Here is a 24373-nt window from a genome sequence, read left to right on the forward strand (position 1 = left end):
CACACACACACACACACACACACACACTTCTCCCTCTCTCTTGATCGAATAATTAATTAAACTAGCTAAATGTTATTATTAATTAATTCAAATAAATGTGATCTTACCACATTATTTCATCTGTCTGATCTGAAGTGGGTAGAATACTGAGCTAACGAGCCATAGCTTCGCATCAGTCTTGCCTTCACGTCGTGCATTAAAATAGTTTAAAGCCGTGTTCACTCTTAGCAGCAATTTGTACGACATTATTTAAATGACATCCTGGTCATTCTTGGTGTACCCAAAATGGTCCCACACTATCGACTTCAGGCATTTCTCTGGTGGAAATAAAGGATCGCTGTTTGGTTCCTCTGTCATAGTTAATCTAGTGTGTGTAGTAGCCTCCGTGTCTCTGATAACCACAGCATTTTAAGCTGGTGCACCGCTAGTGTAACTTTGTTTTCATTTTGTGCACGTTACAACTGTTCCGTTCTGTGCAACAGAAACACTCGGTGTAGCGGAGCCTTTACGATCAATTATCTGTGACATTTTAAAGCGCGGTTAATTGTGAAACCGGTTAATCGCTGCATCCCTACAATCTAGCGGTCGGGATATAAACTCAAAACGAAACAACTGCCATGAATCTTGTATGTTTTTTTTTGTTGTTTTTTTTTATAAATATTGATATTGCGTTTTTGAAAATCGATACCGTATCGCCAGAAGTATATTGTGATGTTCACGTGTATCGATATTTTCTTACACCTCTACAACTGATGGCTGTGGGCGGGCAGAGTTGTAATCTTCCCCATAAAATTATTCTAAAATGTTACTAACAATTAGGGCTGTCAATAGATTAAAATGTTTAATCTAATTAATCACACCCTTTTTCTGTGATTAATCGCACACTTCATGAAATTTAGCATAGACCATTTATCTTGATTCATATGTTTATTTTGTCATCATTTGCTATATCCAGCAAAGTAAACCAAAAGATTGAAGGGTGATTCTCAAAGATCTGTATTTTCTGCAAGCTATTTCAAGATAAATTTAGATGCCTTTCCATAAAAGGACACTTAGAAACTCCGAAAGGACACCAAAGAACCAAATGATATAAGGAGCCCATATAAGCACATGAAAAAAAATGCAAAAAAATATCAGAATTGTATAGTATGTGTACAGTGCAATAGCAAAGTGCCTTTTTACATTTTAGAGAAGTTAAGTTGCGATACTGAACAGGACCAAATGGAGATGCCAAAAACTCCTAAACCAACCGCCTGCTGACTGCATATATCTACAAATCAAAACATTATCATGAATGTGTGTGGAAACAACGTGCATGTACAGAAATGTCTGTGCCTGTGCATAAATACAATGCGCGATCAGTGCGTCAAGAGCACTCATACACGCATTAATATAACGGACTCACGCATGCTTACTGTACGACTCCTGTATGCCACTGCAATCGTCTTTACCTTGATTGCAGTCTTCATCCGTCAAAACTTTACTACACTGGTTATCCAGTCGAGAAAACATAGTTTGCGTCTCATCTGGCCATACAGCGGTGGAATATGTTGACATTCTGTTCAGTCTGTACTTCACACTCTTCAGAGACAATCACAGAATATGACAGAGCTCGTGTTTTAAAGCGAAACACACTGGAATAATTCACTGAAAATGCAACGCGAGTCTCTGTTCTCTCTGCAATCTCTGATGTAGGGCTGCTTTACCTTGATTGCAGTCTTCATCCGTCAAAACTTTACTACACTGGTTATCCAGTCGAGAAAACATAGTTTGCGTCTCATCTGGCCATACAGCGGTGGAATATGTTGACATTCTGTTCAGTCTGTACTTCACACTCTTCAGAGACAATCACAGAATATGACAGAGCTCGTGTTTTAAAGCGAAACACACTGGAATAATTCACTGAAAACGCAACGCGAGTCTCTGTTCTCTCTGCAATCTCTGATGTAGGGCTGCACGATTAATAGAAATTAAATCGCAAAGACGATAAATCGCAATTACGGAAGTTGTGATTGTCATGCGTATCTTTCAGTGAAGCACGGTTCTGTGATCAGTAGTAAATCTCCATCCGATAGCCAGAGGGCGCTCTCGCTTGGAAACTCCAAATACACACCGCAAAAGAAATCCAGGAAATCCCTATAGTAGTTGCTGAATAAACAGAAGATTTAACTGCTTTCATGTATTCACCGTGACTAATAAACACACGACTATGACAATATATGGTTTATCTGAGTTTGTCTTATTATAATGTTTATTATAATAAAGCATATAATAATGCAATGCTAATCGACATAGCCTTTATCACTGTTTAGAATACTATGAAATATGTTGCTTGCCTTATTCTGTGTAAGAAGCAACATCATCTCACAGAAGGATTTATTTCAAACACTCGACTGATGTTATGAAGTGAGTTTGGAGTAAAAATATGTTATTTAATGTGGTATTTTCACATGCTTTTAGATGGAATAGCATTGACTACACAGAGCCGTAGTTCACTGACAAGCTATGCAAACTTTCATAATTGCAGAACGATTTCTACGATTTCATTATCGCGCAATTAAATCGTCTGCGATTATGAATGCGATTTTGCATAGCTTGTCATTGTCGTTAAGGATTGTAAAAATCGTATATGTTAACGCGTTAACGCGTAATACTAACAATATATTTCTGCCTCATTTGACCAAAATCTACATTGGATCTTAGTCAGAAGTTATTACAAACACTCAATGGTGAGTAATAGTGACTTTTAAGTAAGTGTTGTATTAATTCTCATGTGTAGCTTGAAGCTAATTGTATCTATCATTTCTCTGTTACGCATATATGATTATATTTCATGAATTATTTTATCAAAAGAAATCCCATAAATTCATAATATTTTTTATTATATTGATATAATTTATATCGGGATCAGAGGGATGTGATGGTGGGCAAGCCATATAATGCCAGAATAAACTAATGCCACAACTTCCATAATGCCACAACTTACACATCTGTGTTCAGATCACCTTTTCTCCTGACAAAATCAGTGTAATGGCAAAATTTCCATCCCCTGAATGTACACTTTTCCATATTCCAAGCTTTCCTGATGCACTTGTGGCTTAATGTGCCTGTGTAAGTCATAGAAATTATTAAAGTAAATCTAGGAATTATTGGATTTTTGAATTTCAAATCAGTAGGGGTACTAGTACTAGCTACTGCCCAACACTGTTAGTTACATACTGTATTTACTCATTTATTCATTTTGCAGATAATTTTATCCAAAATGACTTACAAATTAAATACATCAGCAATTTTTCACACAATGCCAATATAAAAGTGTAAACTAGATAAGTAATGAAAGAGGTGATATATAGAAGAGGGAACTTAAAAAAAATTATAGTAAATGTCGTTTTCATTTTTGCCACATTATTTCACATAAAGTTTTGCTTCACTTTGACGTGTGCGTTATTTTTCAATAATTCATGACTTACCTGATTATTTGTTAGTCTTAACATTATTATTAGTCCTAGTGTGCATGATTACAAATGTTATATGGTGTTAATCTGTCTTCATTGTAAAATTATTACCTGTCATGTTTTTACTCTAGCCTCCAGGAGCACAGTGCCGTTTCTTTTTAAATCTGGTGTGACGGGACTGCTGGTGACTTACGTCAGTGATGAGAAGGAGCTTTTTGAAGAGGTCACAAACATTCTTAGAATGTAGGTCAACGATGTATATTTTGGATTTTCTTTCTTGTATGTAGGGCTGCAACTAACAATTATTTTGCTAATTGATTGATCTGAAGATTATTTCTACATTATACTACTACTAAAAGAACATTTTTATTGGGCGAAAAAAAATGGTCCAAATGAAGTGAGTGCAGCCCCACCTTTAATGAATAATCATTTTGCAAATCTTGCATTGAACTCAGGATTTGATGGGAACACAATTAAAGATTAGAGTTATACTGCTGTGGTGTCACAGTAAAATTTTATTTTAACCACTGACTCTTCACATCCCTCATCCTTTGGGAGTACATACAAAGTTGTTTTGCTTTTGCCGATCGGCAAACAGGGTCTTCTAGACAATACAACAACACGAACCAGACTCCTCTTCCTCTGCTACAACTACAGTGTCTGAGGGTGGATCAAAGTACTTGTTTGTGGACAGCTAATGAAGACTGTTTTGCAAATGTGTTAGAAACCTACGTGGATTTGTGCTGAAAATAAGACAGATTATTGACGGCTCGTTTCAGGCAGTTCTAGTTCTTGCTTTTAGGAGATAATGCAATTTTTGTGCACTTTGATCTCCGGAACTTTGCAGACCTTTTACATTCACAAACAGCTATATTACAAACAACATTGAAGGTCATATCCAAAAAAGCATAACAGGAGCACTTTAATTTGAATGACTCATATTTGGACAACTTGGGTTGTACACATTTCATGCAGTAACTCACGCTGATTTGGCCTTAAAAATACTTTCCAGTTACAGCAGACAGGCCTGACTATTCTTATAATGAGACTATTTTCATAATCATGTTTATGGATTAGATGTTGCAGCCCTACTTGTATATGCTGATATTGGTAAAGTCTTTATTTAAATGTAAAAGAAATAGTTCACCAAAAAATGAAAATTGTCATTTATTTTTATTCTAGATGTTCTGAACTTACAGTATTTTTTTCCTGTTGAACACAATAGGAAAAGTTTCAAGTAGCTCTTTTCCATGCAATAATTTGTCATTGTGACTATTATATAATGCACCAAGCAGGACAAAATGTCACTGAATATATTTTCTTCCACTGCCATTCAGGAGTTGCTCTCAAATTAAACTTAGAGCAGGGGTGATGATCATCTGTAAATATAGACTTAAACTGGTGTCACTATAAAATACACAACACACATTTTTTTTACCTTATTGGTTGTTATGGTCATATGGAAAAGAATGCTTTACTATTCTCATTTTGTGTTCAACAAAAAATATTAGGTTGAGCACATTTTTACTGCATTTTGAGGATTATGATAAACTGTACATACTGCACAGCAAATAAGCTCATGATCACCCACCCCTGACCCCCCCCCAACACCACCAGGTATGACCCAGACATTCTTGTTGGATATGAGGTCCAGATGCACTCTTGGGGGTACCTACTGCATCGTGCATCAACGCTCAGTGTGGACCTGTGCCAGCAACTCTCCCGTGTGCCAGGTAAGGTTACCTGATTTAGTAGTAGTGTACATGTTTATTACCTGTTTTGCTTAATTTCGCCGTCAAAAATAGTTCCAAACCACAGCAGAACTGTTGTGCCTTTCTAAGCAACACACAGCAGCTTCAATACTAACTGATTTTTTTTTAATGAATCGAGTGAGCCAATGTTTCAGTGAAAAATACAAAAAAGCGTGCACATCCCAAAAACCCAAAGGCTCAGGTGCATGACAAAAAATAAGATCAATACAAACAACGAAACTTTGTACCATTAAATTCTTTGGGAGCAGTCTTGTCAGTGTGCAGACAATTTTTTTTTGTTTCCTATGTTTCAGTGACCCATTCATAAAGACACTTGCTTTGTTTCTGAATGCATCAGCCGTTTGAATGAACTGGTTGAATAAATGACTGAATGACTCGATCATTAAGACCTACTTAAGGTTTTAGTTTTATATTTACAGTATAATTTCATTAAAACATATTTCAATATTTGTTTTTTAAACATATAAATGCCAATTTAAAACACGTTAATCTCATAGCATTAATTATGCAATTCTAATTTGCAGTGTAAATGCCTTCATGCCACTTCTGAACAGTCTGTGTATATGTAAATATTGTGTATCCCTATATAGCTATCCCTAAATGCCACTTCAGATGCAGCTTCTGAAAACTGAAAATGTTAAGGCCACATTGTAGCCTTTGGTGTCATTAAAATTTTGTTGAATCAAAATGTTTCTTTTTAAAGCTTCTTTTTATAATGTCTATTCAATGCTTTTCTCATTTAACAAATATAAAATATATACATCCAGCTCTGAAAGAAATTAAGAGATCGCTGCAAAATTCAATTTCTATTAATTTTCTAATAATTTACACTTGCTGAAGACAAAACTCAAAGCAGAAAGACCCACGAACAAACAACAACTGAAGACAGCTGCAGTAAAGGCCTGGCAAAGCATAAAAAAAGAGGAAACCCAGTCTTTGGTGATGTCCATTAATATTTTATTTATGATTATATTCATTTGTCCAATTACATTTGAGCCCATGAAAATAAGGGGCTGTTTAAAAATGGTTGCAATTTCTAAACGTTTCACATGATAATTTTGTTCAACCCCTTGAATAAACGCTGAAAGTCTGCACTACAATTTCCTTTTAATTGTATTCTGATGGCATACAGACCCACAATTAGGAAAATTGTGTCGGTGTCCAAATATATATGGACCTAACTGTATGTCTGTTTGAGTAATCTGAACATTTATGTTTTATTCTATAAACTACTGATAGCATTTCTTCTAAATAAAATAGTTATTTAGAGCATTTATTTGCAGAAATTGATCAAAATAGCAAAAATCTGCTTTGTGAAGGATGCATGACTCAAGCCGCATACAAAACTTGTTTCCTTCTGCTCTGACAATGATCCCCAATTCTGAGGACTGGTTTTTCCCACAAGAGAGTGCTCCAGCCACACCTTGAATCTGGCTGTGTGGGATGTTGGACCACCAGATCAAGACCCTGTCAAGGCTAGCCCAGTCTTCTATAAATAGTATTTTGCAGACATTTGCAGTGGACTCTTAACTTTTCCAGAGAAAATGTCTCGTAAATATTTGTATTAACATAACCTCAACAATTGAGACATAAACTAAACAAATTTTACAGACGTGATGAACAGAAATTGAATAATAAGACCTTGAACAATATCAATGTCGAAGGTAGCAGTCAGTGTCTGATGTGGCTGCCAGCTGCTTTAAGTACCATAGAGCACCTCATCCTCATAGACTGCACCAGATTTGCCAGTTCTTGCTGTGAGATGTTACCCCACACTTCCATTTGTTCCAAGTTCTTAAACACATTTGGGGGAAACGCATGGTTTGCCACTACAAGGACAATCAGCTGTTCTTCCTGTAGCACAGGCTTAGGTGTCTTACATTACAGACATTGCAGTTTATTGCTCTGGCATCTACAGTCCTCATGCCTCACCGCAGAAGAACTATGCATGTTCATGCAGGTGAATTAGGACTCGGGGCATCATTCTTCAAGTCAGTAGAAAGGTCTCTTTACTTTCCTAGATTATTCATTAAACAAGCATGCAGAACATTTATTCAAACCCCTTCTAATAAAATGATGTAAAGCTTATTTGGATTTTACAAAACACAGCAAAATACAACAGCCTGAAAAAGGGACACACACACACATATATGAACCAAAGTTTTGGTACATTGGATGATTACACCAACAGGGACTTTAATGGCATTGCTTTATTGCTATTTCAATTCCAGTTTGATGGGGTGGAGGTCAGGGCTCTGTGTGGGCCAGTCAAGTTCTTCCACACCGAACTCATTCAGCTATGTGTTTATGGACCTTTCTTTGTGCACTGGGGGACTTCCGCAAACTGTTTCCTGCAAAGTATAGAATGTATAGCATTGTCCAAAATGTCTTGGTATGCTGCACAATAAGATTTATCTTTACTGGAAGTAAGGGGCCTAGCCCAACCCCTAAAAAAACAGTCCCATGCCATTATCACTCCTCCACCAAACTTTAGAGTTGCTATAATGCAGTCAGGCAGGTCGCTTTCACCTGGCATCTGCCAAACTCTCAAATACTGTGAACTAAGGAGCCCTATTACTTGCACATTATTATAAAATTAAATAATGTTTTTTAGTTTTAGATAGAATAACAAACACAATTGTATGAAAGCATGTAAAATGCATATTTTTTTAAATTAACTTCTAAAGCCAATTATAAAATTATATTGTCATGTGATTATTTATATATATATATATATACATACAGGTGCATCTCAATAAATTAGAATGTCGTGGAAAAGTTCATTTATTTCAGTAATTCAACTCAAATTGTGAAACTCGTGTATTAAATAAATTCAATGCACACAGACTGAAGTAGTTTAAGTCTTTGGGTCTTTTAATTGTGATGATTTTGCCTCACATTTAACAAAAACCCACCAATTCACTATCTCAACACATTAGAATATTTCATAAAAAAACATTTTTAGTGAATTGTTGGCCTTCTGGAAAGTATGTTCATTTACTGTACATGTACTCAATACTTGGTAGGGGCTCCTTTTGCTTTAATTACTGCCTCAATTCGGAGTGGCATGGAGGTGATCAGTTTGTGGCACTGCTGAGGTGGTATGGAAGCCCAGGTTGCGACATTCTAATTTATTTAGACACACCTGTGTGTGTGTGTGTATGTATGTATGTATGTATGTATATATATATATATATATATATATATACTTGTACTTTTATGACATATACTGTACTTATACTTATACATATATATATAGTGTAAATATAGTGTAAATTCTCTAGAGTTCATTTCTCTAGCAAACTATCGAGCTGTGGACACCGAATGACTTAGCCGGTACTAAGCCGGTGTCATTACATCAGAATTTTTCTCCTTCATGACACCTGTCTGTTGACCTGCGCCTCATTAAGTGAATTATTTCCCTTCTGCATTCTGGCAAACTTCACAAAATCAGAAGAGATGGCTTTGAACTGTGAAACAATGCTGTTTCAAGTCCGCGGATTGGTTTCTTTTGGTGTTTTGGAGGACAAGAGTCTCGAGAGTGGATTAGTCACCTAGTGCTGCTCCAGAGTCGGTGGCGCCTCACAATGAGACGGACGAGTACACAGCTGCGTGCTTTGACTAAGGCATTGTAAGAGCTACTGTAGGCAACAACCATAAATGCAAAACGCCTTAATATCAGAGCACTTTTCTCAATATCATTCACATGCACTGCAAATTTATATTGAGCGCTCCTGCACTGCTGAATGGAATGTCTATTCAAGACATTTCTTTGACAGCTGGCTGGTCATCCCAAAATACCTTTGCCAGATTTTATAATTTGGATCTGCCCTTGGATCTGCTGTTTGTATTGTCTGTGGAAATGCAGCTGAGTTCAGCAGGATTGGAAGCTTGGTCCTCCCTTTAGTTGTTACAACCCCTTATTGGTCTGTTGTCTTATAGAGCGATGACTGCGATCGGGGGGCTTTCACAGTCTAGATGCTGTGTTCAAGATACTGGAAGTGCTGCTGTATTACCTCTTTGTGCTTGTGTATACTACCCATGTGTGCATAATCAGTATGAATGAGTTGTTTTTTAACTGATTGAATTTTGTGATAAGTGCCAGCATACTTCCATCATGTGAACGGAGTTGGTCCTCTCCATAGGAACAAGTTTGTTTGGCTGTGGCCATCAAATTTTCGTTCCTTCCCCTAGTATACAAGTTTATGAATACTTGTGCTTAACTAAGTCTGCTGTTAATCTGGTTGTGGCCTTCCGTCATAGTCTGACATCATCCCTACAGCAAGGGCTGGGAGGAGCTGCTGGACACTAGTATGTTTGCATGTAGATGCTGATATGAACCGTTGGGTATGTACGATTATTTGTGTTATGTTTGTGATGTTCTATACCACTACGACATTAAGCATGCTCCTTGTGCTGGCATTAGATAACTTTTTTTTTTTGTTAGTTAGTTCTCCACTTCAGCTGAGGTAGACTTCGCTAGTAACGCTATTTTATGCAATCCCAATAGTGTCAGCTCTGAGTAATCAGAGGTCAATTCACTCGAATTGTCAATGTAACCATGGTTCCCTGAGAGGAGGGAATGAGTCATTGCATAAATTGACATGTTATGTTATGCTCAGAGTTTGGGAACAAGAGCTGCCTATGGTTTTTCAGTAATATTCTGATGCAATCGTGCCAGTGTTGGCTTATATAGCGGGAGAAGGTCATCCTTTTTTTTATGTGTGCCTGAATGTCATTGGCCAATCCTTAGATTGGCACGATTCTATATGGCTTCAGTATTCTTGGAGAAAAAGGGATTTCCCCATAGCATTAGCTCTGGCACAATAATGTCTCATTCTCTTCTCTCAGGGAACCATGGTTCTTTTAAACTGCTTTACTTGTTGGTGTTATACTGCTGGCAAAGGTGTTTGGTTTGCACATGCATGCTCTCTCTCTCTGCTGTAAACAACGGAGTTCTAATTCATTGTCATGTGATTTTGCTACCATGCATATGTCATGATGCGTCAAAGCTTGAGCTCCAGGACCGTTTGCCTGAAGCTATAGATCAGGGGTCCTCAACACTGGACCTCGAGATCCACTTTCCTGCAGAGGTTAGCTCCAACCCTAATCAAACACACCTGAACAAGCTAATCAAGGTCTTCATGATTACTACAAAGTTGCAGGTAGGTGTGTTTAATCCAGGTTGGAGCTAAACTCTGCAGGAAAGTGGATCTTGAGGTCCAGAGTTGAAGACCCCTGCTATAAATTATAAGAAATAATGTTGTAAATAAAATTCAGTTTCTTGTAGAGACCCATAGTTTCACTTCAGATGACATCAGTGTTTTACTCTGTGCCTTGACAACTCACTGAGCACACTATTCCCATTCATAATAGTGGATGCGCATTTGATGCACCATATACTTTAGGCATGTAAGCACCCGACTTGCCGTTGCTTGGTGAGAGCGCTCTGTGTTTCTCTCAAACACACAAAGAAAGAGAAAATGAGTCTTACTGTGCTTACTGTGAATCATAACCTTTTTTTTATTTTTTATTTTTTGCTGTCAAAATGACTGATGAATAAAAAGTTTAAAAACAACAGCATGAACAAAGAATGCTGAAAAAAAGTATCATAGGTTCCAAAACAATATTAAGATAAAATAGTATTAAGTAAAAACTGTTTACAATATTGATAATAAATCAGCATATAGAATGATTTCTGAAGGATCATGTGACACTGAAGACTTCATTCAAGAATTCAGTTTTACATCTCAGATCTTATCCCATTTCTGAAATGTTGTATTTGATGTCATTACTTTAACAGGAGATGCAAAAGAAAATCGGTTTATGGCAGAGAAAGATGAATATGGTGCAGACACTATGACGGAAATCCATATTGTTGGACGCATTGTCCTCAACATGTGGAGGATTATGAAGACTGAGGTTCTCTTTAAATTCAATACCCTCAGAATCCCGAAGTTAACACTGTTTATCTGAGAGTGTTCGGTTTTATCAAGTGCTTCATGTATGTTTTCAGGCTGCATTGAATAACTACACTTTTGAGAATGTGGCTTTCCACCTCCTGCATCAGCGCTTTCCTCTCTACAGCCATCGCACACTCTCCGACTGGTTTGACCACAACACACACCTGCACAGGTGGGAATTTATCTCACATCGGTCAGATGCATATTACTGGTCTTATTGCAGGGTTGTTCCTATGAATGTCATTGCATCATTCATAGCATACTGATTGCTGCATACTGTACCATATATATTGTATGGTACCAGCTAAAATGATCTGAAATGTGTAGCATTTAACAGTGCACTGCAAATAATTAACTTATTTTTGTCTAGAATTTGTTTTCTAGCAAAATTATCTAAATATAATTTACAATATAATTTTCTTAATAAACCCTAATAAATTGTTAGATTTATGCCTAAAACAGCAACCAAAACAGCATTAAAAATAATAATAATTCAAGATATATTCTCTGAAAATAACTATAGTATCTTAAGCAGTTTTCTTCTCAAATTTGTTGTTTTATGACTCAATATCATGTAGGTGTTATGCATAATTTATGGGATATCATTTTTGTACTGTGCACATGATATTTACTGGTTGTACAAACAAAATACTGTTTATTACATTTTGTGTGTGTGTTCTATTGGGGTGTTTAATTCTGTTGTTTGGGTCAGGTGGAAAGTGGTGGATCATTATGTGAGCCGTGTGTGTGGCACAGTCCAGTTGCTCCAGCAGCAGGATATTATTGGCAGGACAAGTGAACTGGCACGTGTGTTTGGAATCCAGTTCTACCACGTGCTAACCAGGGGGTCACAGGTAAGCATCCATCTGAAACCTGTTATACGGATGCCTTTAGCTGTCTGTCCAATCACTATATAAAATTGGGGTCAGAATTAATAGCCCCCTTGGTAGATATGAGCAAAGAAGGCTGTGAAAATAAATATGCATTGTATATCCTTTTGATATTTCATTCAAAGAATCCACAAAAATCTATCCTTTCATTGAAGTAAAATGATGGGAACATCTCATTATGAAATGTTTTTATCCATTACACGTTGGCCAAGGTTCTTTGCCACTTTTTGCAACTTCTCTTTGCCAAGATAATAGCTCTGAATCTTCTCCTATAATGCCTGATTTGGTTGGAGAACACCTGGCAAGAGATGAGACCATATTTCCATACAGAATCTCTCCAGATCCTTCAAATTCCAAAGTTTATGTTAGTTCCTCTCCTCTTTAGTTCAGCCTACTAATTTTCTATTGGGTTCAGGTCATGGGATGGCCATGGCAGAACCTTCATTTTGTGAAGAGCACTAATTCTGAGTATGGGTCACCATACTTGGCCACATGTCACGTCACTCACTCACTCATACTCATTGCCGTGGTGATATAGAGCCATATTACACAGCTACGAGTGTTATATTGTGTCTCTACAAAAGTTTGATTGCACAAGCCTGATGAATCTTTGTATTTTCATCCTGGAATATGTGTACATGAGTACATCTTCCAACATGGTTGTTGAAGAAATGAAAAGCTACTCACTGCATCAATTACGGTTAAAAGTATTGTTGCCAAACATACAACATACCAGAAATGTATTAATCACTGCAATAATGATTTAATCCTAAAATGATTTGCTTATTTAAGTCTAAGAAGTATTTGCTTATTTAAATTCAGACGGCAACTTTTATTTTGGCCAGGTAGTGTTTAATATTATTAATGCTGTCAATTGATAAAAAATGTAACTAATTAGTTGCACATTTCTGTAAGTAATTTCACATAACAATGTGTAATCATAAATATTTTTTCACTTTGAATCATTGAACATAAAGATGGTATATTTTAAATATTTGTTTAATAGCATCTTTTTACCAATAATAATACTGATACTGGTACAGATGTTAGATAATTAAAAAAAAAAAAAAGATCTGGGAATTAAATGAGTGAATATAGTCATTCAACATTACAGTAAAATTTGTGATAGATTTTGTAACATTTAATAGGCATAAACTTTAACAGAACATTAAAAAAAAAACTTTTAAGTAAACTTAAATCAAGTCATGTAGTAATACAATAATGTTTCGGTTCGTTTTTTTTTCTCCAGTAAGTGTATTTTGTGCATTAATTTTCACAATTTTCAAAAGTACAATTACTAATTAAGACAATTTTTATCAGTGTTTTTATTGGAGCATCAATCCTCTCAGAACAACATCAGTATCGCTTGTCATTGAGACAAGCATGTTAATGACCGGATTAATGAAAGACGTGAACATCGCTGATCATAGCCACTTTTATTCTGATCAATGTTAAAAACAGTTGTGCTGTGTAATATATTTGTGAAAACAGTTGTGCATTTTTCAGGATCCTTTAATTACAATGAACGAAAAAAATAACAGCATTTATTTCAAATACAATGTGTTGTTTTGTTTTTGTTTTTTGTAACAATGTCTTTACGGTCACTTTTAATCAATTTAATGCACCCTGAATGCATAATGCATTTTTTATTATTATTATTATTATTATTTCCTACAGACACTAAATGTTGTCACATTAGTGATTCGTGATTTAAGTGTCACAAGTATAATATGACACAGTAACAGTTCTTAGTTTGTTTAGAGTTATAACTGAAAATAATGTCTTGAAACTTTATTGAAATGTCATTTTGAAAAATTCAGTAAGAACAGGTTCTTAAGAATCATTAGTTAGGAAGTAAAGGCTAGAATACATAACACAACTTTTGCAATATTTTGCAGTCTGGAGGAGTCAACACTAGTTGACAAAAATCAGTGTACAGATATTGGGCAGTCACAGAAAATCACATAGTGGGCACAGAAAACTGATTTTTTTTTAAGCTTCAGGCTATGATTCCATCTAGCTGAAGAATCAGACATACTTGATATTTTGAGCCAATTGTAGTACATATTTTAATTTGTCATAAGTCTGCTAGATTCCTAGTACAATATGTGTATTGATAAGGTACGTGCAAAGTTATTGATCAAGTATTAAAAAAAACATTGATTCACATGCACTAATAATGGCATGGATTATTTCTTCCTGTACGCACAGGAGAACTTCTCACAAACAATTATGCCAAATTCACAATAAACACCTTCAATACAGCCCCAGATTATAGACATGTCATTAGACAGCTGTACATATGCATATATCTGCATTGTTATATTGTCGAAGCTCGAGCAATAGTAGCTTTTCTTACTCTGTCACTGTACATGATGAAATATATTATACAACTATATTATTTATAATATATACATTTCATTTTAACTATACATAAATTATATATAATAATCGTATAATGATGAAATATAATTTATCATTTTGTGAAAAAGTTTGAACACCGATTTCATGCACAAATTTATGTACGCATGCTTAGTGAATGAGATCCAGTATTCCTTTAATTCTTGAAATAGAGAGATTCATAGATGTATATTATATTTAGGTTTTTAATAATTAGATTCATAAATACTTTTTTGCAGTTTTGTGTTGGTAGTTAATCTTTCTCCTTCTATTGCAGTACCGTGTGGAATCAATGATGTTAAGGATCGCAAAACCAATGAATTACATCCCAGTGACTCCAAGCACACAGCAGCGTGCTCAGCAAAGAGCCCCACAGTGCATTCCGCTTGTCATGGAGCCAGAGTCGCGTTTCTATAGCAACTCTGTTATTGTGTTGGATTTCCAGTCATTGTATCCATCTATCATCATTGCCTACAATTACTGTTTCTCCACCAGCCTTGGACACGTTGAGAATCTTGGAACGTAAGCAGCTTTTGGATTTAGAGTAAAACTACATTAGATCTAGTGTTGTAGCGTGTAATAATGCAGTATTTCTATACAGTGGGTACGGAAAGTATTCAGACCCCCTTAAATTTTTCACTCTTTATTATATTGCGTATCTATTTTGTGGTTCTGGTGGTGTTTATCTCTTCCACTCTCTCACTATCTCTCAGGTGTGATGAGTTCAGGTTTGGTTGTACATCTCTCAGAGTCCCCCCTGACCTCCTTTACCAGCTCAGAAATGACATCACCATTTCTCCCAATGGTGTCGCATTTGTTAAGGTAGTTCTGAGATTACACTGCCATTAACCCCTTTCATTTAAATACCTACATTTAAATGATCCTTAAATGGCAACATGATCATGTGATGAGCCATTAAATTTGGTTGCAAGTAGTTGAAAGGGAATACTACTGTAGCTTGAATCCTTGCTGTATACTGTACTGCCTACTATTTGTGAAAAATAGCATGTGAGACAGGTTTCCAAAAGTGTGACTGCATCAGCTTCAGAAATGATCAGAATGTGATCAGAAATGATCACAGGTTTATGGATATCGACAAGAGCTCAATGACACAATCAACCAATATTTTCTTAAGACTTATTGCTGTTATAAAACCGTAGCAACGAGAATATGACGATTAACACCAGGGTTCAATGAATAATTCAAATAATATAGCTAATATCACAATGTTGATGTTTCTTCTGCTTTTGGTTAGCAAGCATCATAAAGGTCATTCTATGAACAAAAATTTATATAATGCAGTGATATAAAATTCAACAGATATGCATTCACAGGTTGCTTTGAACACATCTCATCCAGCCAGATTTTAGAGCAAGAATTGTCAATTTTATAATAATATAATTTATAATATCTTTCTTACAATGCCTGTGTCCGAGTCAGCTCAACCAAAGTGTGTGTGTGCTCAGCCATCAGTGCGGAGGGGTGTCCTACCAAGTATGCTGGAGGAGATTTTGAAGACGAGGATCATGGTGAAGCAGTCCATGAAGGCGTACAAAAACGACAAAGCTCTGTTACGCCTGCTGGATGCCAGGCAGCTTGGCCTTAAACTTATTGCCAATGTCACATTTGGTTACACTGCTGCCAGCTTCTCTGGACGTATGCCCAGCGTTGAGGTGGGTACTCTAACTTTACATTTTAAATCAGTGGTTCCAAAATGAATGGTTGCAACCCAAAAAAGTCGCATGACATATTTGATGACAGGCACAAAGAAAAAACAACTAACCATGTAACCATTAATTGTTATGATGGCAAAATAAATAGCCTTATCACCTTTTAAAAGGTTTTGATTAAAATTTGGTTTTGTGCATCAAGTTTTTGGCAGACATTTTACAGACTGAACACTAGTTAATAAGGAACTAGTTAATAGTGAATAATGTTACCTAATCTAAGGTCTTGCCGATTTAGATTATTTGAATGCTTGTGTTTGATAAATAATTTTAGGTTTACACTTGATGTTTGACTGGAAGGGCCAGTCTTTCTTAACTGGTATGCAGCAGTGTTGTACGCACAATTTGCATGATATGACCAAATATATCAATTAAAACTGTCTTTACTTTAAGAGCCAGATTTTACATTGAACATCAAGTGGTGACATAATGCAGTTTGTGTGTGTGTGTGATTACGGTGAGTAAATATTCTGTCTCTCTCCTCACACACCAGGTAGGTGACAGCATTGTGCACAAGGCCCGAGAAACTTTGGAGAGAGCCATAAAGATGGTCAATGACACAAAGAAGTGGGGAGCACATGTTGTCTACGGAGATACAGACAGGTAGAGAAATAAAAACTAGTTTATTTCAATGTTGATGTGACCAAGGAGGTGTGTTAATTTTTCTTTTTTTATTACTCCATTTTGACTCATTCAGTCTGATTGTTAGGTAAGCATTATAATATTACCAGATTACTTAGCCAATCATAGTGCTGTGGAGGCACTGCCTCCCTCTGAAACTTTGTTCATTGTTGTGGTGGGCCAAATGCAGTCCGATTTTAATATTTATACTGCCTTCTGATTGATTTTAATGAAATCCCTGCCCTGTCTGATATGTGAGAGTGTTCTCTGAACAGAACTCGGTGTCAAGTTAATATAACTTAGTGTTCAAAAATCAGCAGACACTATTAACATAAACATCAAAATGTTCTCATTGGCTGTTTTGTTGTGCAGTAGTTTTGCATTCAGTGTGAACAGACAAATTGCTTGTCAGTGGAAATGTGTTGTTTTGTGCCTGCTTAATACACAGTGTTATACTATCTCTGATACCCGTCTGTCTCTCTCTTTTAGTATGTTTGTGTTGTTGAAAGGAGCAACCAAGGAACAGGCATTTAAGATTGGTAATGAAATTGCAGAGGCGGTCACTGCCGCCAACCCTAAACCTGTCAAATTGAAGTTTGAGAAGGTTTGTGAAATGGTTTAGATCTGTGGTTTGTCTCTGAGTATACTCTGAGTTTTTATTTTGAAGGGGAGCGATTTTAAGCCACATGATTGCTGTGTTCCAATTTTGTCTGTCTGCATTCTTGTGCGTTTGGATAGGTGTACCTCCCATGCGTGTTACAGACTAAGAAGCGTTATGTTGGATACATGTATGAGAGCATGGATCAGAAAAACCCAGTCTTTGACGCCAAAGGCATTGAAACTGTACGTCGTGATGGCTGCCCTGCTGTTGCCAAGGTAACTAGCATTCCAAAATTATTAAATTTTTTCCCAATCATTTGATAATGTCCTGCTCCATCTGTCATTGCAGTTGTAATGCCGTGTTTCTCAACCAGAGGGCAGTTGAGGTTAATGAATGAAATTCTATTTTGTTAGATTCTGGAGCGATCTCTGAAGCTGCTTTTCGAGTCACGTGACATCAGCCAGGTGAAGCAGTACGTGCAGCGGCAATGTGTGAAGGTGCTAGAGGCCAAAGCCAGCATGCAGGACCTCATTTTTGCCAAAGAATACCGTGGAAGCGGATCGTACCGACCAGGGGCCTGTGTCCCTGCTCTGGAACTCACCAGGTGAGTAAGTATATGTATATGAAAAGGGGTGTCAATGCCAAGTATGGATGTCATCTGAGATTAAAACTCATTTTTGAGATATTAAGAGATATTTACAGGTTACGGAAGACAGTGATAGCACTCATGTTTATCATTATGTGAAAAAGTTAGAGTTGCGTTGTAATTGAGGGACAGTGCACATCTACGTAATTTAGATTCTGAGCTTTTATACACTTTATTCAAGAGAGGGAGGAGTTTTCATCCAGTCTCTGCACTGTATTACGCATGAGATTACAGCAGAATATTTAGATGAAATGCTTATTTTAGCACTGTTCATTTACCTCTGTCATCTTTTTAACACTGTTGTCATATAGGTACAGTGAGACATATAGATAGTGTGCATTTTTTTGCGTTCCCCAGCAATGCAGTCAGAACTAGAGTTTAGTTTGCCGTTGCCTATCAACACACAGGGACAATACGTCTATAAGAAGCATTAATATGTAAACACAATTGGTGTACGCATGAGAGCACAGAACACCTTGATGAGGTTAACATTCAATTAAGTTCAATTCAAATGTATTTGTATAGCGCTTTTCACAATACACATTGTTTGAAAGCAGCTTTACAGAAAATGCATGAGCCAGTTTAAGTGCTCCAAACATTAACAGAAACAAATGTTCCATTGTGTTTTCTTATTCAAATTGACAAAGCAATAATGAAAATTAAGAATTCCAAAAAAAAAAAAAAAAAAAGAAAAAAATTTTTCTTTATTCTTCCTAGTACGTATTTTAGAGTTTGCTCAAAACATGAAAATTAAAAATTCCAAAAAAAAAAAAAAAAAAAGTATAAAATCTTTCTTTATTCTTCCTAGTACGTATGTTAGAGTTTGCTCAAAACTGCAATGTAAAGAGGTGGGAAAAAACTCATAAATTGCATTGGTGTACTAAAAGTAGCATTTTTATTATTATTATTTATTTATTATTACATTCAGAAATAATGTAAAATAGTGGTAAATAAAACTGTACTGTAAACATAGTACCCCTGTAAACATAGTACTCCTCACTGCCCAAAAATCTTTCAAATTTCACGGTATACAGAACAATAAAAGTTTTAGGTATAAGAGCATGTATTTAATTGTATTATATATTTATAGTTGTATTCATTATAAACACCAAGCCAATAAATGAAGCTCAACTGAATTACCGATGTGTAGGTAATGTCTTTTGCAAATAAACTTAACACACCTTACAAGCAAAAACTGTGTTAAAGTTGAATGTGAGGAGAGATAAATAGTGAATCCCATGGATAAAATATTGTGCACAATTTACTTGAAGGATATGTTAGTCGATGTTTACGGAATTTGAAAAAAAAAAAAAAAAAGTGTAATTTAATTGATTTCTGTTATTTTGACAAGTATATATATCTGATCTACTGTGTTGTTGTTCTTCACCACATTAAATGATGTGAATATAGGGAAACGAGGAAAATAAACATCTATTTAAAATAATTCATTTAAAAAAAAGACAGATAATAAATAAATTGGCCACTTTTGCTTAAGAGTGTTTTCATTTTTGCAACCTCTCATTTGATTAAATTCAAACATTGTGTAATGTTCTAGAATGTAGTTTGTCCATAACGTTAACCCTTTTGGGCATTTTTGTCCCTTTCAGTTTTTTTTGTTTTTTTAATCTTTTTGCCTGTGTTATTGCCAACTGCATATATTTTGCCACAGGTGTGTATTTTTATTGGAATTTTACTATTTCACTTCCATTTCCTTTAATAAATCTGTTTTGCACTAGGTACAAAAATGTTTTCCTCTCAGGACCTTAAGGACAAAAATGTCCCCATTGAAACCCATTAAAACTGCTATTTTTAATAAATTTAACTGTAAAATTATGCAATTTTTGTTGATAGGTTTCATTATATTGGCAAGGCTTTAAAATTTAATTTTTACTATTTTTTACCAGATTCTTTACCAGATTTTTCAGGTTTGACATATAAAGAAAATACTCGCTTTATTTCTGTTTTCTGCTTCTGCATATTATAGAGCCAATTGGATAAATAATGCAGCTATAATGGATGTCGGAGTGTGGTTTGTATGTGTGTCATAAAAAAAATTGTGTGTATTCTTGTGATATTTGAGGGAGAAAAACTCTACTGCAAATCACAAATCCAACCACTGTGTGCACCAGCAGAGTTTTGCTGGCATCTAATGGGGAAAATTTGGTACTGCGCCCAAACAAAATCTAACTGAAAGCTCATTTTTTGAGAAATCAACCTCAAATTTGGAATACAACTTGTTCAGATTTATGGCTTTGATTTTCTAGCAGGTATAGAGTTCAACATTTTTCATAAAATATATATTTTATATAAAACATTGTTCATAAATCATTTTCATAAACCTAAACATCTAGAACTTTTTTTTTTGGTTTCACTTTTTAAACTTTTTTTACTTCAACAATAATCTGCCATCGGTCTTCTTTAAAATGAGACCAAACTTAACTCTGTGCTCCCAAGCTTCACATTTTTATGACATTTTTGTCCACTATGGACCTATGTGAAACTTTTTTTAATTGACGCACAAGGGTCAGAAATATACTGCTCTGGCCCTTCTTGCAATTGAGTTATTGATTGCAAATTGTCACATCTATACTGCTTAACTCATGGAAAAGTCACTAATATTGACAGTGCCCAATAAAACAGGGAATGAGGAGAGGGTAGCATCCTTTGTTTAGGTTGGTATGAATCTTTTTACAGGTCTTTTACAGATTAAGTCAATTTGCTGATTTGTGCCAAAATGCTTTATTATTCTTCATTAAATTTTTTTTAAAACAGTTTATTAAACCGTTTTTGCATGCAAATTGAGGAACCCCCATATTACATAATAATCTAGGCAAACTTGTAGAAAATGACAGGTTGTGCACTGTATAAGTGCAGACATTTTTGGTTTGCATGTTTGAATATGTGTGTTTTTTCAGAAAGAGCTCAGTTTATTGTCTGCATGCTGCAGAACTGCCTTACTGTACCTGATGCTGCTGCCTAGCAACACACACATTAACAGATGCTGGAATTAGATTAGAGTCATAGTTGAGGGGGAATTCCTTCTTTTGTTAATATTGCTGCTGTTTATGTGTTCTGATTGCAGGTTGAATCCAAATGCTTTAAAATAACACAGAAGTTGCTGTCCAATATTTTTCTTAATTTTTTTTTTTGCTTTTTCTTTTCTGTCTGTCTCTCAGGCGTATGATGGCGCACGATCGACGTTTAGAGCCACGTGTGGGTGAGCGAGTGCCGTATGTTATTGTGTACGGGATGCCAGGAGTGCCGCTCATACAGCTGGTTCGACGTCCTGTAGAGGTACTGCAGGACCCCAGCCTGCGCCTCAATGCAACCTACTACATCACCAAGCAGATCTTGCCACCGCTCGCACGAATTTTCAACCTGATTGGAGTAGATGTGTTCAGCTGGTACCACGAGTTGCCGAGGGTTAGTTATTTGTCATTTTGTCTTTTAGCAGATGCAAAATATAAACGATTAAGCTTGACATTGAAACATCATTCCCCTTAAATGGATGTATCTACAACTAGTTCTTGTACCTTTATTACTGAATTATACCAGCTAGTATTGATATAAAGGCACCATCTGGTGGTACGTTATAAGACTGCAAATGTGTAATGTTTTACATATTGAAATACTTTCACCTGTACTAGTTCCATATGCTGAGACAACTGTAAGTAAACCATTAGTATGTTAATTCTCCTGAATAATAAAAACCCTTGCTGTCTGGTTCTCAAATATTGCTTGAGCCAGTGTTGCTCTGTTGATGTTGTTGTTGTTGATGTTGTTGAATGCTGGTCTGGATGCTCAAACAGAATGGAATGAGTTTTGCATTCGACTATTCAGACCAGTTCCCCTCATGTCTGTGCCCTGTTGATTTTTAAAAATAATGACTGATTTCCCAAATACTGCAGTTTGCTTAGGACAAGTAGTGCCTCATCAAACTCACAACAAATGGCATTTGTTTGAGCCATTATTGTTCGAACTAATGTTCGAACATAACATTAGTTTGAACTATTAGTTCGAACATGAAAAAATGTTCGAACTAATAGAGCTTGTGCTGATAGCAGAGCAGAACCACAGTATTTATGTTATTTATTTATTGGGGATGAAATTCAATCATATAGTTAACTAAGCATATACAAATTGGAGAAAGTATTTTAACATCCAAAAAACTATGCTAAAAAGCACAGTTAAATGAAAAGACATTTCCAGTGAAAATCTGCATGTCTGTTTGTGGTGTTATTCACTGCATAGGTACAGAAGGCATGGAGCTCTGTGAGTGGAGGAGGGGAGGAGGGCACAAGAAAAGGCACCATCTCTCAGTACTTTACAACGCTGCATTGCCCGGTTTGTGATGAGCTGACACAGCTAGGAGTGTGTGAACGTTGTCGGGCTGAACCCCAGCGTGTTGCTTTCCACCTACACCAGGACTTGCGGCTTTGGGAAAGCCAGCAAGACCAGCTCCTAAAGGTCAGAAGTCATGTTGTCTTAGTCTTAGATGGCCATGGTTTGTTCACTGACCATCTGATTCCATCATTTCCGATTTTCCAAAAGCATTGTTAGCCAACTATGGTTGCAAGTTCCGCTAAACTATATTGGTAACAATGAACTGTGAAAATATTTGCTTTTGGGAAAGCATCCCCGATTAGCTTTAAGCTGGCTGTATGCAGAATCTGGTAGTAAGCTGTTTTATTTAAGCCTGCTTGAAGTTTCAACTGGATTGATAAAATAAGCATTTTTTAAGAAGAACCAATTACTTTCTAAGAATCAACCAGTTTTACACTAGCCAGATATCCATAAGCAGATGTTCTGCTGTGTTTTCCAAGGTTATTTCAGAAAACCCTAAACGGGCACGTAAAAACAAAATAGACAGACAGTTTTAAAGGGTTAGTTCACCCAAAAAGATGAACGAAGGTCTTACGGGTTTGAAATGACATGAGGGTGAGTAATTAATGACAGAATTTTAATTTTTGGGTGAACTAACCCTTTAATGACCTGAAAACTGACCAAGTGGGTGGTTCTCACAATAGAAGCCCTTTAACACCAGCATTCTGTCACCACAGTTTTTACATTTACATCTGACTATTTAAGAAATGTCTGGCTATTAAAATAAGCGATTTAATTTAATGTTTAACGGAAATTATTCATTTAAATTTGGTTAGTAAATTGTATATGTATGCTGTACTGTATGTGAAACCAGACAGATAATGATTTCAACAATAAATGATCTTTACTTGTCTCACTTCAACAAAAACACATTTTGTATTCCTCAAAATAAATAAATAAATAAAAACGCAAGGTAATATAAACAAAATGTGAAGCAAACCTGGAATAATTAAATACATACAATTATACAAATACTTTATTTTAATTTCACTTTATTTATTGGTGTATTTGCTACTTACCTTCAAGGATCAAATATAACTATGATTTAAGTTAATCTGTTTCATTTCATTTTATTTGCTGAAATGACATTGCTGAACAAACTCGTCCTTTTGTTCTGTTCTGATATGTTGCACCCTCGGTTCAAGCATGCCTCTTCTGTGGACAAAATAGAGTTTCCTTCAGCTTGACATTTATTTAAGCTTTTGGTGTCCATTTGATCAGTGTTCGAACTATACCGTGGACTTCGGGGGAGCCCACATGTTTTGTTTTTTTTATAACGGGGGTGGGGGGGTCGTGCGCTTGCGCGTGGGCTTACAATGACTTACAAAAATACATAACAGCTAGTGTATGCACTACTTGCTTTATGCAAAGCACTATATAGAATATCACTCTACAGGATTTACCCTATTATACTTTATCGACACAAATTGATAGGTGAAGCAACAAACAGCCACCCACAAATTTAATTTAAACACAGTCAGTTATGTCTTAAGATGTGTCTTATGGATTAAGAAACTTTAATTAATGCTGTCACGTATAACAAATCCACTTCAAAATTAAATGAATTGCTAATTACAATACTCTTAAAATGGTGAAAAGTTATTTGGAATCATTTAAAAAATGGTTACACATTTTATTTATTAGAACTTTTGTCATTTTGCCTGCCTGGCTGTTTCCTTGATCTTAATTATATGATGTGATTTTTTTTTTGCATGATCATTGCTGATCATGGTTTCGAGAATCGATATATCTGCCCTTTCTAAAGAACATGTCAACACAGAGTAATCTTAGACAACTTAATCCAGTTATTTTAATCAAATCCGCTAACTTGTTTGAAGAACCAAATTAGCCAGAAATCGGGTATCGAGATTAATAGATCTGACATGTCAAATCATCTCAGATGTATTAAGCGAGG

General features: G+C 35.8%; 1 protein-coding gene across 1 annotated transcript in view; it reads left to right on the plus strand.

The window, feature by feature from the left end:
• The window catches only part of rev3l (REV3 like, DNA directed polymerase zeta catalytic subunit), a 107136-nt gene that overhangs the window by 79569 nt on the left and 3194 nt on the right, over positions 1 to 24373 (plus strand). Inside the window, exons 18-31 of the mRNA XM_016231829.1 lie at positions 3587 to 3698; positions 5073 to 5188; positions 11031 to 11149; positions 11244 to 11362; positions 11903 to 12044; positions 14758 to 15002; positions 15194 to 15302; positions 15947 to 16153; positions 16701 to 16810; positions 17318 to 17432; positions 17567 to 17704; positions 17843 to 18033; positions 21252 to 21498; positions 22327 to 22542. Of these exons, the coding sequence (XP_016087315.1) occupies positions 3587 to 3698; positions 5073 to 5188; positions 11031 to 11149; positions 11244 to 11362; positions 11903 to 12044; positions 14758 to 15002; positions 15194 to 15302; positions 15947 to 16153; positions 16701 to 16810; positions 17318 to 17432; positions 17567 to 17704; positions 17843 to 18033; positions 21252 to 21498; positions 22327 to 22542 (2186 nt within the window). The remainder of the gene's footprint in view (positions 1 to 3586; positions 3699 to 5072; positions 5189 to 11030; positions 11150 to 11243; positions 11363 to 11902; positions 12045 to 14757; positions 15003 to 15193; positions 15303 to 15946; positions 16154 to 16700; positions 16811 to 17317; positions 17433 to 17566; positions 17705 to 17842; positions 18034 to 21251; positions 21499 to 22326; positions 22543 to 24373) is intronic.

The sequence above is a fragment of the Sinocyclocheilus grahami genome, unplaced genomic scaffold, assembly GCF_001515645.1.
Source record: "Sinocyclocheilus grahami isolate Dianchi unplaced genomic scaffold, SAMN03320097.WGS_v1.1 scaffold400.1, whole genome shotgun sequence".
In the NCBI taxonomy this organism is placed as follows: Eukaryota; Metazoa; Chordata; class Actinopteri; order Cypriniformes; family Cyprinidae; genus Sinocyclocheilus; species Sinocyclocheilus grahami.